The sequence below is a fragment of the Lagenorhynchus albirostris genome, chromosome 9, assembly GCF_949774975.1.
Source record: "Lagenorhynchus albirostris chromosome 9, mLagAlb1.1, whole genome shotgun sequence".
NCBI lineage: Eukaryota > Metazoa > Chordata > Mammalia > Artiodactyla > Delphinidae > Lagenorhynchus > Lagenorhynchus albirostris.
In genome coordinates, this window is record NC_083103.1 from 11,875,643 (window position 1) to 11,891,630 (window position 15,988).

General features: G+C 48.1%; 1 protein-coding gene across 4 annotated transcripts; it reads left to right on the forward strand.

Moving 5' to 3' along the window:
- The first annotated feature begins 3,840 nt into the window (after window positions 1–3,840).
- Window positions 3,841–6,212, forward strand: TIMM10 (translocase of inner mitochondrial membrane 10). 4 transcript variants are annotated; one of them, XM_060157691.1, is made up of 3 exons: window positions 3,841–3,951; window positions 4,438–4,553; window positions 5,777–6,212. In XM_060157691.1, the coding sequence occupies exons 2-3, from the start codon at window positions 4,483–4,485 to the stop codon at window positions 5,976–5,978; spliced, it is 273 nt and encodes a 90-aa protein (XP_060013674.1). In that variant the 5' UTR covers window positions 3,841–3,951; window positions 4,438–4,482; the 3' UTR covers window positions 5,979–6,212. The 4 variants fall into 4 exon arrangements, with proteins under 4 accessions (XP_060013674.1, XP_060013677.1, XP_060013675.1 ...); XM_060157694.1 differs by having other exon boundaries at window positions 3,923–4,038; XM_060157692.1 differs by having other exon boundaries at window positions 3,927–4,016.
- Window positions 6,213–15,988: the final 9,776 nt, after the last annotated feature.

Here is a 15,988-nt window from a genome sequence, read left to right on the forward strand (position 1 = left end):
CCGGCCCCCCCCGCCTCCCCCCCCCCCGCAAGATCCTGGGGCTACAGACAAGCATTGTTTACTGCCCTGTTGGTACAACACTCTTCCCTGGACTGGGAGGCTCGGATTTCCCGTGGAGATCTGGCAGGTGGCACCTTTCAATCACAGCCAGTGCCTCCCGCCTGACGCCGGGCAGCACGCGTCCTGCGATCATCTCCCTTCCCCATGTACTCGCCTGGCCCTGGCAACTGCCCAGACAACCTGCAGGCCCATTTGGAGCATGGTCACCAGCTGTCTGGCCTCCCCTGCCCATCCAGAGCCCAGGCTAGGCCTTCTCTGCATCCCCACCACCACGTTCCTTTAAATAGTCCCTTTTACCCTTCCTCAGACTAAAGCAGCTGCGGAAGGGTGGGCTAAGGAGGGGTGAAGGGGCCAGCTGCGGAAGTGGCGATGCCTCTCAGGGCTCCCACTGGACGGGGAGCGGCTGGGGAGAGAGAGAAGAGTGATGGCCCAAGCTGATGGGTCGCTGCGCTGAGAGTCTAGGAAATACAAAGCCGAGTTCTATTTGGAGCTGAGGCGACGGGTACACAGGAGGCTCTCAACAGATTTTTGTGCTGAATCGAGATTTTGCTCAGAAAGACGAAACACCTTTACCTCCTGTACGTGTCCTGTGATCTAAGAAAGGTACTACTTTTGGAGAACGTGTGAGGGGCTTGTGACTCCCCCTCCCCCTCCCCCTCCCCCTCCCCACTGCTTCAGCAACACTGGCCTCCTTCGTATCCCTCCGATGAGTCGATTCCTTTCCATACTCAGGACCGTTCTGCTTCCGCTCTTTGCAAGTCTGGTTCTTTCTCATTCTCCTGCTCTCAGCTGAAATTTCATTTCCAGAGAGGTCTCCCATGACCTTGAGATCCTCTCCATCGCTTCTGCATATTTTATTTTCTTATGGAATATGGATTGGAATCCAAAGTTACCTTATTTATTTCCTTGTTACCTGACTTTCTCTCTAGACTCTAAGCTCCATGAGGGCAGGGACTTTGTCATGTTCATGGCTGTATGCCCAGGGCCTAGCAAATTGCCTGGGTCATATGAAGTGCTCGATAAATGGATAGAGAATAAATAAATAATTTAATTAGTTAGTAGAAATATGGAACGGGAATTTGGGGGCCTGTTCCTGGGATGATCTGAAAGCCAGGTTTGGGTACCAATGGTTGAACAGTGCAATATTGTTGATTGCCAGCTGCATTTAGTGATAAGATGTCTGTGATTTTAAGGGCATTGTGGGGGCTTCCCTGGTGGTGCCGTGGTTGAGAATCCGCCTGCCAATGCAGGGGACACGGGTTCGAGCCCTAGTCTGGGAAGATTCCACATGCCGCGGAGCAACTAAGCCTGTGCACCACGACTACTGAGCCCGCGTGCTGCAGCTACTGCAGCCTGTGCTCCTAGAGCCCGTGCTCCACAATGAGAGAAGCCACCACAATGAGAAGCCGGCGCACTGCAATGAACAGTAGCCCCTGCTCACCACAACTAGAGGAAGCCCGCGCGCAGCGAGGACCCAATGCAGCCAAAAAAAAAAGAAAGAAAGAAAAACAAAGAAAAAAAATGTCATTGTAGAAAAAAGACTTCATCTGTTAGCGATACAATTAGATGAAGAAAATATGGCTAAATGTTGACAACTGTGAAATCTTGGTGATGGGTGATTAATATGTGGAAGTTCAATATATTGTGCTCTCCACTTCCGTGTACTTTAAAAATTTTCCCTAATAAATAAAAATCTAAAACAAAAAGATTCATTTTTATTGAGCATCTGTCATGGACTAGGTGCTTTAGATACGATATCATTTTTATCTTTTTGTTTGTTCGTTTGTTTTGTAATGATTTTTAAAACTTTATTTTGAAATAATTATAGGTTTATAGGCAGTTGCATAAATAGTACAGAGAGGGTACAGAAGGTTAAATTTTACTTAAGATTTATCCACTGAAGGCTAAATCTTTCATAACTATATGCAATATCAAAGCCAGGAAACTGGCATTGGTACAATGGCATGTATACTTCTATGACAGCTTAGATTTGAATAAACACCTTCTCCCACAATCAGGGCACAGAACCAATTTCATCAACACAAAGATTTCCCTTGTGCTATCCCCTTAGGCACACCTCCTTCCCTCCCCCCACCAACTCTAACCCTAGGCAACCATTAATCTCTTCTCCCATCTCTATAATATTGTCATTTTGAGAATGTGATTTAAATGGAATCATACAGTATGTAACCTTTCATAAAACCTAACAAAAATCCCATCTAGGAAGCAGATTCCTCTCTTAAGAACCCATCTCCTTTTTCCATGCAATTTCTTAATACTCCATAATATGTTGACTAGATTCTCAAAAGTAAAAACCAGGATAACATATATACAATAATATACGTGGCAGCATTATCATAATAGCCCCAAACTGGAAACAACCCAAAAGTCCATCAGTAGGAGAATAGATAAATGAACTGTGGCTTATATATACAATCAAACACTAGACAGCCATAAAAAAGAATGAATAAGAGATACACACGACAATATGGATGAAATCTTATGGATGCTACATTGAGCTAAAGAAGTGAGGCACAAAACGGAAAACAATGTATAATTTCCTTTACATGAAGTTCAGGAGTAGGCAGAACTAACTGATGGTGATAGAAGTCAGAATAGTGGTTCACTGCAGAAGAGGGAGTATTGACTGGGAAGGAACATGAGATAACTTTTTAAGGTGCTGGAAATATTTTGTATCTTGATCTGGGAGATAGTTATAAAAATGAATATATATTTAAAAAGTAAGCTTGTGTATTTTACTACTTTACTATCTGAATGCTATACCTAAATTTTAAAGTATCAAGGCACAGGGTCTGACAAAGAAGTTTGAGTCCTTAGAGCAGTAATGAGGCCGAAATTTAAAATTGGGACTTCCTTAGGGAAGCATATGGTGACCAGCCATATAAAGTGTCTAGCCCACCTTCTCCTATGGGCAGTGTACCACTGCATTATTAATTTGCATCTTCTAAATTTCGTTTACTGGGAAATCCCTTGAAAAATCCAGGGATTGAGGTGGGTTTTTCTTGGGGGGGGGTTGCGGGAGGGGGGCGTGCAGACCCGAGGAATACATTAAGTCTTGAAAGATGAAGAGTTCACAAGTACCCTCTGTCTTCCTCACCCAAACACACTAGGTCAGTTCTGGTGGCAGCCACAGTGGCCCTATTCATCTCTTTAGGGCCCAGGGCGTCTAACAGAAGCTGACTAAAACATATTGTATACTTGACTCATCTTTCTGCAAGCAGAAACCGTGCCTCGCTTGTCTCTGCAACCCCAGAGAAAGTTTAGTGACCTACACACAGCTGTGTTCACACAAAGGGCCTCTGAGCATTGGTCCTCAAACTTGGCTGCACATGGGAATCACCTGGGGAGTTTTAAAATGTACTGATGCCTGAGTCCTACTCCCAGGGATTCTGATTTAATTGGTACGAAGTGAGCCCTGGGCTTCGGGATTATTTTAAGCGTCCCAGGTGACCTTAAGTACATCACAAACTGAGAGCTGCAGTTTGCCGGCATTCTTCCTACTCCGCGCCTCATTGGCGCTCTGGCCTCGGCTCTCCGGAGGTGAGGACGAGGTTCACTGAGTTCTGTGGTCCTGCCCCTCTCACAGAACCAATAAACTCAAATCTCTCCGTGACACCCCTAAAGACAAGAATTCTAACCAGTCTGCAGGCGCTCTGCGCCCCGCTCAAGCCTCTATGGTATTTTGGAGTCCTCTCTAGCATTTGGGAGACGGCTTAGGCCGGGCCAGCAGCTCCCTCTCTATGGTAGCGGATTTTCCCGCGCCGCCTCGTTGGTACTTCATTCCGGAAGTGCGTACGGATCAGAGAAGAGGCGGGATTTCCCTCCCGGAAGGGACCCCGGTGCTTCCGCCCTATCCTACCTGAGCGCCCGGTGAGTTTGTAGTGTTTACCCGAAGTTGGGGACATAGGGGCCGTTGTGGCAGGCCCCAGGCCGTGGTGAGAGACGTCTGACCTCAAGGTGATCCTGATGATGGCGCCGCCATTTCAGAGGTGTAGACCCTGGGCTGGGGCCCGGGCGCCTTAGTCCCGCGTGTGATCGAATTCTTAGGGCCCCGCAGGTTCATGCTCCGTTCCGGTCTCCCCTTCTTCTCCTGGATAGAGGTGACCTAGAGGGATTGGGAGTCAGGGCTCTGGGGCTCGATTTCCAGACCCGCCATTGACATGTTCTGTGACCTTGGGCTAGGCAGTGTTCCCCTTCTTGGCCTCAGTTCCCACATCTGTGAAATGGGACGTTTGAATTCACTGAGGTCAGTGGCCCCTGCTGGTCTGATGCCCTCTGATTCCTCCACATCCTCCAGCCCCTGCGATGGGAAGGTGAATGGGGGGGCTGGGTGCTGACCATGATGTCTGCCCCCAGGATTAGGAGGCCAGAGGGAGATCTCTTCCACGGTGCAGGGCTGAAATGGACCCGCTTAGGGCCCAGCAGCTGGCGGCAGAGCTGGAGGTTGAGATGATGGCTGATATGTACAACAGGTAAGGGCTGATTCTGCGCTGCCTTGTCTTAGAGAATGATCCCAGGTCACTCTTGCCAAGGCAGAGGTGGATAACTTCTGAAGATTATTTTCCTCATTCCGGGGAAACCTGAGGCCCGGGCTTACCCTCCCAGCACCCCCAACTCCCGCCCCATGCTTAAGGGCTAATGCAGACGCAGTGTGGGGTCACTAGAAGGAACTGGGGATTTAGGTTGGGATGGAATTGGCGACGTAGGAGCTGAGCAGGAAGAGAAGGTCCCGTCTAGGCTCTGGTTGTGTTCCGGGAAGAGTAGAGCATTTGCCTTGTGGCAAATAACACGTAGCCCGCTAAGTAGTCAACATTTCTTAGACCTTAATCCATCTCAGACACATGCTGAGCATTTTATATGCATTATCTTTTTTTTAAAGGTGAGGACATTGAGGTTTCTAGAGGTTAAATAACTCTCTCAGGGTCCACAGCTGGTCAGTAGCAATGTCAGAACCAGTAACTCAGTCTGACTCCTAACTAGTGCCCATAACCATCTGGCAAATTTGGGAACAAATCGTAGCTGCACCAACCACCACTACTATGGCCTTGGGCAAGTTACATGGACGGTTAGACCAGTGGTTTCCGCATCTGTAAAGTGGAGTTAATAATAGTACCTTCCTCACAGAGACATTAGCAATATGAAATGTAAAAGTATATGACAAGCTCTTAGCGTTAAGCCCAACACAAGTCGAGTAAGCAGTCAACAAATACTTGCTATTTTTATTGGCTTAAGCTCTCTGGTATCCTCCCTAGATTCGTTGTTTTATCTTGGAGGCTATTTATCAGAATAATTTTTAAATGTAGGCTGTAAAGTCAGGCTACCTGGGTTCATAGCCCAGCTTTATGTGGTCCTGAGGCTCTCTGTGCCTTCATTTCCTTATCTGTAAAAAGGGGGATAATGATTGTGCCTACCTCTTAGGATTATCGTAAGAACTGCATGACAGAATCCCTGTCAAGCACTGAGCACGACGTCTGGAACATAGCTGGTACTCAGCTAATGGTTCCTGTTTGATTAGTCATAAACATGGCTAATGGTTCCTGCTCTCAAGGATCTTCCAAGATAGTTGAGGTGCAAACTGAGGATTTACACTGCCTTCTCGGGGAGGTGAAATCAGTATAGCAGGGCAGGAATGGCTGAGGGTTCCTGGTATGCCACAGGAGGCTGCTGACCTGACCTTGCCCTTCCTTCTTTCTAGAATGACCAGTGCCTGCCACCGGAAGTGCGTGCCTCCCCACTACAAGGAAGCAGAACTGTCCAAGGGCGAGTCTGTGTGCCTGGACCGGTGTGTCTCCAAGTACCTGGATATCCATGAGCGGATGGGCAAAAAGTTGACAGAATTGTCTATGCAGGACGAAGAGCTGATGAAGAGGGTGCAGCAGAGTTCTGGGCCTGCATGAGGCCCCAGGCAGTACACCGTAAGGTGCACCCTGTCCTTTCCCACTTGTCTAATAAAAGTGCCCCCATTGGGTGTCATCTGTGAAGACTGCCAGGCCTAGGCTCTTTCTGGAAAGTCTCCAGGAGCCCAGGGTATGATGGAGCTCTTTCCCGGTCGGAGAAGGGGTATTTGTCACACTGGCATGTGACTGTGTGTTTATATATATTATATATTAAAACAAGTTTGTTGACACCTACAGTGTGCAAAGAAGTGTTCCTGGCACTTGGGAGTAAAGGCAGCAGACACAGCCTCTACCAGCAGAGGGAGTCTAACGTAGTGTTTAAAAGCATAGACTGGTACCACGGCTTAAGTCTACCTTCCACGTCAGCCACTTGCTGTGTGACCCTGAACGTGTCATTTCACTGTGCCTAGCTTCCTCATCTGTAAAGTGGCGAGAATCAGGGCTGTTGTGAAGATTAAATGAGTTAATATGAACAAACTATTTAGAATAATGACTAGGCCATAGAAAGTGCCTAGTATATATTATTTATGTCTAACAACTTAAAATCAAGTGCAGGCAGGCATTTTCCTCAATGATATAAAGGAATGATTTAGAGGAGAGAGTGGAAAGTAGATGGAACCTAAGCATGAAGTAGCCACAACCTCTTGGTTCTAAACAGCAGTATCGAAACATGTGAAGGGACCCAGCTTCATGTGTGATGTGTGCGATCCAGGGAGAAGACCGAGTGATAACCACTGCCATTCAGTGTTCACCTGAATTTCAGTCAGGGGCTGCGCTCCTCACTCTTCATGGGGTATCCAGTCTCATCCACTCAGCAGGCCAAAGGCCCTGTTAGGGAAAGGGAGCTCAGAGAGGTGGTGGTTTGCTGGAGGTCACAGGCGAGGAGCAATAACGGAGGTCAGAGTTGACTGCTCGTGGAGGAGAGCCCGCATCTACTTCCTGTCCTGAGGGTGCTCTTGCAGAACTGTGCAGTTCTCAAAACGTAGGGTTCACTGCAGAAGGAATTTTGGTTGACGCCAGTGCCCCTGGTAGCAGTGCCTTCGCAGCAGAGGGAGGTGTCTGGGGTGTAACCTCACCAGGTCATTGGGCTCACAGGAAAGGAGACGGTAGAGGCAGTGAGTTTCAGGCTTAAAAGTACAGGTTCAGGGAATTCCCTGGCGGTCCAGTGGTTGGGACTTTGCGCTTTCACTGCCTAGGGCCTGGGTTCATTTCCTGGTCAGGAGCTAGGATCCTACAAGCTGCGCAGTGTGGCCAAAAAAAAAAAAAAAATCCAGGTTCAAGTCAGACCACCTGGGATGAAATTTTCTGGCTGTGTGATCTTGGGTGAGGCATTTGACTACTCTGTGCCTCAGTTACCCTATCTATAAAGCGATAAAAGTACCTACTTCATTGAGTGGTTGTGAAGATTAAATGTGTTAATAACTAAAGCACTTAGGAAAGTGCCTAATTCTCCCACGTTAAATACTCAATAATGTTAGCTCTTTTTTTTCTTTTTTTTTTAAATTGCTAACTTTGATGTAAGGAGTCTCGAGATAGACCCCCTGAAAACTTCAAAACTTGTCCATCTACCTTAAGCGTGGGCAGAGAGCTAAGGCTCCTTTCTAGGTACTGAAGTGCCAACTTGCGTCAACAGGTGGCGCTGTCTGCCCACGGGAATCAGCACTGCTGTGGCCAGTTCTACAAATGTGTATTATTGGTGTATTCCTTGCGGCCGTTGTACTAGGAAGAGCAGAGTGGTGAGGAAAACAGATATTGTACCTGCCCTCAGGTTTAGCAAGGAACGTCAGAAATTTTCAGAGCACATAGCTGGAACATCTAGAAGGGGTGGTAGAGAATGGAGAGAAGAGGTTCCAGCTCGACAGAGAGCACTTGCAAAAGCTTTGGAGTGGCAGAAAGTGTGGAGCCGTGAAGAAACAAAGCTCTGGCCTGCCTGGAGTGCCAAATGGGAAGGGAGGTAGTGGTGAGAGATGAGACCTGCCCGAGGGCTGCGCAGGCGCAGCTCCAAAGCGCCTGATGAGCTGAGTTAAAAGAGTTTGGATTTTCTCCAAAGGGCATCGGCAAACTGTTGAAGGATGTAAACCCTGGCAGTGAAAATGACAGATCTGCATTTTAAAGCTCCCTCAGGCTGTCAGCCAGGTGGATAGTGGTAATGATGGCTTAATGGATTCAGGGGAGACATGCCAGGGAGCTGGTGAGGAAACGGGGATGATGCCAGTAAGAATAGCTATCGAGTTGCTACATTGTGCTAATAAGTATATTATTTCAGTTAAAACTCATAACTCTGAGGCAGGTACCATTATTGTTATAGGTGAAGAAATTGAGGCTCTGAAAAGTTAGTAACTTGCTAAAGGTCATACATCAAGCAAGTGCTAGAGCCAGGATTGCAGCTAATTCAGACATGAGCGGCCACTTTCACCCGCCCCTCTAGGACTGGAGTGCGGGTGTGGGTGGGGCACGCTCCCTGATGTCAGCCATGACATATTCTCTTCAGCAGTAGTTACTGTTGGCTTGCTGCGTGCAGAGAGCTGTAGAAAGTGTGCAAGTGAATTAACTAGGTCCCTGCCTTCAGTGAACGAGTGTGGCGGTTGGGAGGGTGGGCATAGGAGAGATGGAACAAACATATAGAGTAGTAGAATAGGTTAGGCCTTTTCTGCCATCGAGAAGAGTCAAAAACTGCTCACATGTGTGTTTGCTAGATTATCAGTTTCATTTATTTATTTTCATAAATTTATGTATTTACTTATTTATTTTTGGCTGTGTTGGGTCTTCGTTGCTGGGCGTGGGCTTTCTCTAGTTGCGGTGAGCGGGGGCTACTCTTCGTTGCGGTGCGCGGGCTTCTCATTGCAGTGGCTTCTCTTGTGGAGCACAGGCTCTAGAGCGCAGGCTCAGTAGTTGTGGCACACGGGCTTAGTTGCTCTGCGGCGATTATCAATTTTAAAAACCGGGAAGTGTCTCATAAAAATCAGGACTTTGGCTTCTTTTGAAAAGTTAGAAGATCTGACAAATCAGCCTACATTCCTGCTTGGCAGTGGTCTGCTGCTGGAGGATGGGTAGAGGCTCAGCTGTCCGCCAAACCTCCCACCTCTCATTTCTTCCCTGTCACCATCTGCTTGACCTGTAGGCATTTGGTCTGCACCTTCTGCTCTTTGGGTTTTCAGATGAGCCAGACACTATATGAGAACACATGTAATGATCCTGCCACTGCTGTTCATTCCTATTCATTCCTAGTATAATCTCCTTCCCTTGAGTGTGCACTAGACCTAAATAGAGACTTGCTTCTAACAAACAGAACAGAGCAAAGGTGATGAAAGCTGCTTCCAAGGTTAAGACACAAAAGATTGTAACGGCCATCTTGTTATTGTCTCTCTCTCTCTCTCTTCCTCCCTTTCTCCTCTTCTCCTCCTCCTTGCAAGATCTGTTGAAGCAAGCTTCCATGTTGTGAGCTGCCCTTTGAAGAGGCCCATGTGGTGGGGAACTCAGGGCAGCCTCCAGCCCACAGCCAGTGAGGAGCTGAATCCTGCTGGCAACCACATGAGTGAGCTCAGGAGCAGATCCTTCCCCAGTCAAACGTTCAGATGACTACAGCCCTGGCTGGCACTTTAGAGCCCTGTGAGAGACCCTGAAGCAGAGGACCCAACTAAGCTGCACGCTGACTCCCAGCCTAGAGAAACTGAGGTGATAAATGTTGTTTTAAGCCGTTACATTTTGGGGTAATTTGTTATGCAGCAATAGTTAACCACTACACAGTTCTCACAACTGTTACAGTCATCAAAGACTATGTTTGGTCATTCTACACCCACACCTGGAAGGGACCAGGCACCGTTCCAGGCATTTGGGGTACACCAATGAACAAAATAAAGATTGTTGCCCACTTGGAACTTATATTTTAGGGCAATGGTTTTGCATAGAAGTCGGTTGGCAGGGCTGTTTTGAAGGAAAGACAGCCCTTTCAGCTCCTGGGAGAAGGTTCTTAACCTTTCACATCTTGGGCCCCTTTGAAACGCCAACAAGAGCCACAGACTGCTTCTTCAGAAAATTGTTCATGCACAGAATTTTGCATGCAATTTTAGGGATTTTCATAAGAATTCTTGTGGGCTGACCTGGGGGGAGTCTTGTGACAAGCATTTTTTTAAATGCTGGGGCAAAGAGAAACAAGACAGAAAATCAAAGGGGGGAGACATATTAAAACCAGTCACTTTTACAGCTGTGATAAGTGCTGTAAGATATGCCCAGGGAAGTGTGGGGCTCTGTAAACGGATGACCCCCCCCAAGTCTGGGTGCTCAGGGAAGGCTGTCCCCCTGAAAGCGATGTAGGTGAGATTTGAAGGATGGGTAGGAATTTGCCAGGTTGGGGGCAATGGTGGGTGGTGGCTTCTTTGTTAAGTGGTGGGAGGATAGTGGTGGGGAAGGTGGGCTCAGGTTCCTATCCTCTGGCCCATACAGTCTATCAGAGGAAACAGACACGTCGTGATGAGTTTTATCAAAGGGTGACTCGAATGTTATACGAGTCATATAGCAAAGGGATTTATTGCTGGAGTCAGGCAAGGAGCCTTCCTGTAGGAAGTGCCCGTTAAGTCAAAATCTGAAGGATTAGTTAGATAGGCCAGGGTGGGGGAATGTTCCAGGCCCAGGTGGGAGAACACGGGGTTTTAATGGATGAGAACAGGTCACAACAGTGACAGCATAGAGAAGAGAGAGGCCAGAGGGAGGTGGGGGCAGCAGGAGGGCCCGGATGGACTAGGGGGCATTGTTGGGAGTTTGTACGTTTGCCCAACAGTCGTGGAAACTTCCAAGGGGAGAGGCCTGGTTGAAGCCAGGATCATTCTGACTGGAAGGTGGACTCTCTGGCACGAGTGGAATTGGGAAGGCCAGGCTGAAAGGGTCGCAGGAGTCCAGGCGGGAGTTGATGAGACCTCGGCTTGGGGGCCAGCAGAAGATGGAGAGGAGAAGTCTTTAAGGCAGGAGCCACAAGCTCACTGGTAGGTTGGACGTGGAAAGTAAGGCTGGGAGCCGTGTCTGGATAACTTGGCTTTGAGCTTAAGCAACTGTGTGCAAGGCGGTGCTTCGACCGACACAGGCAGCAACGGAGGTAGAGCGAGTTAGGGAGGAAGGAGGAAGGTCATTTCTGTCATCATTGAGCACTTCTTTTTATTTTAATTTTTAAATTAAAAAATTTTGGGGGGCTGCGCTGCGCGGCATGTGCAATCTTAGTTCCCCAACCAGGGATGGAACCCACACCCCCTGCATTGGAAGGGTGGCGTCTTAACCACTGGACCACCAGGGAAGTCCCATGAGCACTTCTTATCATCTTAGAAGGTACGGTACAATTGGCCTGTATCTACTTTTCCAGCTGCAGCTTCATGCCACAGCCCGCCTCATTCTATGTGTTCTTCCATTCAGGCCCTCCTTCAGTTCCCTGAATGTCTCAGGCATCTTCCTGTTGTAGGGCCTCTGCATGCTGTGTCCTCCTCTTGGGGCTTGATAAATCCTGATTCAGACATGGGAGGTCTTCTATCTTCAGACTGTGGCACCAACACCTTTAAGGACTCCTCCCTGCCCTCCAGTCTAGATCAATGCCCCTCTCCAATGATATGTTACTTCTCTTCCATGGCGCTTCCTTTATTTTTTTTTAATAAATTTATTTATTTATTTATTTTTGGCTGCATTGGGTCTTCGTTGCTGCGCGTGGGCTTTCTCTGGTTGCGGCGAGTGGGGGCTACTCTTCGTCGTGGTGCGTGGGCTTCTCATTGCGGTGGCTTCTCGTTGCGGAGCATGGGCTCTAGGCGCGTGGGCTTCAGTAGTTGTGGCATGTGGGTTCAGTAGTCGTGGCGCACAGGCTTAGGTGCTCCGCAGCATGTGGGATCTCTCTGGACCAGGGCTCGAACCTGTAACCCCTGCATCGGCGGGTGGATTCTTAGCCACTGAATGGCGCTTCCTTTAGATGTAATTACACTTACTATGTGATAATTTGATTCATCTACTCCTCTCCCCCACTGGACTTTATGTTCTCTGAGGATGGAGTCTGTGTTTTATTCATCCTTCAATCCCTAGTGCCTGATGCATGTGAAAGCGTTTAAAAATTTTTTTTTAACTGATATAATTCACATATCATAAAATTCACCCTTTTAAGTGTACAATTAAATGGATTTTAGTACATTCACAGGTTGTACTGTCATCACCACTATCTAACAGTGTAACATTTTCACCACCCCCAAGAAGGAACCCCATACTCATTAGCAGTCACTTCCCATGTCTCCCTCCTCGTTTTTGGCAACGACTAATCTACGGTCTCAGCGTAGCTGCCTATTCTGGGCATTTCCTGAGTGCACCCCTACAATATGGGATCTTTTGCATCTGGCTTTCACTTAGCATAATGTTTTTAAGGTTCATCCATGTTGTAGCATGTACCAGTACCTCCTTCCTTTTTATGACCAAACCATAATACGTTCACTGTTACTATAAACATTTTTTTTTTTTTGGTCACACCTCGCGGCTTGTGCGATCTTAGTTCCCCAACCAGGGATTGAACCCGGGCCTTCAGTAGGGAAAGCGCAGAGTCCTAACCACTGGCCCACCAGGGAATTCCCACTATACACATTTTGTTTATCCATTTGTTAACGGACAATTGGGTTGTTTGCACTTTTTGGCTATTATGAATAACAATGCTATGAACATTTGTGTCCAAGTTTTTTTTATTTTTTTTGGCGGTATGCGGGGCCTCTCACTGTTGTGGCCTCTCCCGTTGCGGAGCACAGGCTCCGGACGCGCAGGCTCAGCGGCCATGGCTCACGGGCCCAGCCGCCCTGCGGCATGTGGGATCTTCCCGGACCGGGGCACGAACCCACGTCCCCTGCATCGGCAGTCGGACTCTCAACCACTGCGCCGCGAGGGAAGCCCTACAATAGCCATGGCTCACAGGCCCAGCCGCCCTGCGGCATGTGGGATCTTCCCGGACCAGGGCACGAACCCGTGTCCCCTGCATCGGCAGGCGGACTCTCAACCACTGCGCCTCGAGGGAAGCCCTGTGTCCAAGTTTTTGTGTCCACATGTGTTCTCAGTTCTCTTGGGTATACACCTGGGAGAGGAACTGCTGGGTCATAGTGGTGACTCTCTGTTTAACTATTTGAGGATCAGCCGAACCGTTTTTCCAAAGTGGCTGCACTATTTATTTACATTCCTCACGCAAGGGTTTACCATGACTATTTGTTAGTCTGAATACATAATTTCTTCATTGTGAACTGGATACCATTATTTCCAGCACATGATAGACTAGAAGAGTAAGGCTCGGAGTGTGAGTGCCTTGGGCAAACTGCGCAACTCATCAGCTGCAGAGCCAGGACTGGGACCCAGCGTGTGATTCACGAGCCAGTACTCCTGTTCACTCAGCTGTGAGGCCAACTCCGGCCACCGGCCTGCAGGAGATCCAATGTGATAGCACTGTTCTACTCAAGCTATGGGGTAGTGTCAAGGGAACAGAGTCTAAAAAGGGATTATTTTGGGGGACAGGAGGAGGGGTTGGTAAGTTCTATTGATTCTGATATGGAAGTGTGTCTTAAGTCTCTTTTCTGGTACTTCCCTGGGGGTCCAGTGGTTAAGACTCTGCCCTTCCAATGCAGGGGGCGCAGGTTCAATCCCTGGTGGAGGAACTAAGATCCCACACGCCATGTGGTGTGGCCAAAAAAAAGTCTCTTCTTTCCTCTATTTTTTTTTAAATTATCTGAACTATTACAGTGGCCTCTTAACTGCTTTAAAGTCCCTCTCCCTTCCATTCATTAAACACACAAACCCGACCATATCTGTCTCCTCCCTTAAAAACAAACAAAGTAAACCAAAATAAAACAAGAAAACAAAATCCAGGCATTCCCATCACCTATCTCACAACATGGGAAATCCTTGGCCTGGCAGGGGTCATTCCAAACTGACCACAGCCTACCTTTCCAGCTCCCTCTCCCACTGCCCTCTTCCACTTTTTCCATAAATGTTTACCACAGGCTGTTACAGGCCAGGTCCTGGGACCGGTAGCAGACATACAAATCACCTACAATGTGGTTCCCAAGGTGCCCCCCAGAGATTTATAGCTCATGGGGAGGGAGCAGGCAACTAAACTGATGATTCTAGATCAGTGTGAGGGCTTCATTTCAGGACAGAATCATGTTTGGGGGGAGTATATGGGCAGGACCCCTAACCCAGCCTAAGAGATCAGAGCTTCCAGAAAAAGGTGAAATTGAGGTGAGTTGTGAAGGATGAGTGCGTTAGAAATGAAGGAGGGACTTCCCTGGTGGCGCAGTGGTTAAGAATCCGTCTGCCAATTCAGGGGACACGGGTTCGAGCCCTGGTCAGGGAAGATTCCCACGTGCTGTGGAGCTTAGAACTAAGCCCATGTGCCACAACTACTGAAGCCCACGTGCCTAGAGCCCGTGCTCCGCAACAAGAGAAGCCACCGCAATGAGGAACCCACGCATCACAAGGAAGAGTAGCCCCCACTCACCACAACTGGAGAAAGCCCATGTGCAGCAACGAAGACCCAACGCAGCCAAAAATAAATAAATAAATTTGTAGGAAAAAAAAAAGAAATGAAGGAACAGCAGGTGCAAAGGGCAGAAGGTGTGAAACCAGCTGGCTTCACACTTCATTCCACAGGTATTTACTGAATGCGTCTTAGGTGCCAGGTGCTGTTTTTGGTGCTGGAGATACAGCAGTGACCACAGCAGACCAGACCCTTGCCCCCATGGAGCTGACAGTTCACAAGGGGAAAATATCAAAATGTGGGTTGGAGATAAGGAGCGGCAAGCATTTCAGCCACGGGGGCCCATGGACCCCTAGAGTCTGTAGAGGGGTTCCACAAAACCCTTGGAAATTAAATGTAAATATATGTGTGTGTTCATGTTCACACAGGCATTTTCACAGGGAATGGACTCATAAAACTTTATTGCATTCTCAAAGGGATCCATCCATGACCGCCTTGGGCATGGGGGTCCTTATTCTAGGGCCCCTTGTGCAAAACTAAGGAGTTTGACCTTGATGTGGAAGTTCTGGGAGCCAGTAATTCATTTTGAGAAGTGAAAGCATCAGAGCCTGACACTATGCTCCTGCCAGAGAGAACTCCTTGTGCATTTTCTGCTGCTAAGCCTTTGCTCTTGCTGTTTCTTCCCGACCTGGAGGAATGGAAAGGGCCACACTTTCAAAGCCAGACAGACCTGACTTTGCATCCTGCTTCTGCCCACCATTTTCCAGCTGCCAGCCTCCAGTCTTCTCCCTCTGTGAAAAGCTCTGAGGTTTAGATGAGCCTGTAATGTTTGGACGATTTAATGATAATTTTTGTTTGGAAAGTGCCCAGCATACAGTAGCCACTCGGCAAATGTAAGTTCCTCTCGTGGCTAGGTGGCTCAGCCGTTCAGAGAGCCCCTCCTGTCTGGGGTCTGGAACTTCCTGGGCAGTTGCTCACATGCCCACAGAGCTTTGTGAGTATCACGAATATCATTCTCAACACACTAATAAACTCACATCTGTATTTATTTGCCCTTGACCTCATCCCATTAATCCACACCACAGTTCACCCTCTATTTTATAGATGAGGAAACTGAGGCTCTGGGAGGTTGAGAGATTTACCAGGAATCAGTAAGTGGCTGGAAGCATCCCATCACCACATCTTCTAAAATAATAATAATGACAGTAGTAACAACAACAGTGAACATTTATTATGCTTACTTTGTGCCAAGCGCTGTGATGAGCACTTTACCTGCCTCACAACTCCCAATTCCAGCCCCCACCTCTCGGCAGTACTATTGTGGGTACTGCTGTAAGGTAGGTACTATTGTTATGAGAACCGAGGCTCAGAGAGGTTAAGCAACTTGCTCAGGATAACCCAGGCCAGTTTTCAAGTCCACTCTCAGACCTCGATCTAATTCCACAAAGAAACCCGGGTCATTCTGCCTCTCGGAAAACTCTACTCCCAAGTGCACAGTTCAAAACCCCACCCAAGGCTGCCCTGCATCGCGGTCAGTCGGCTC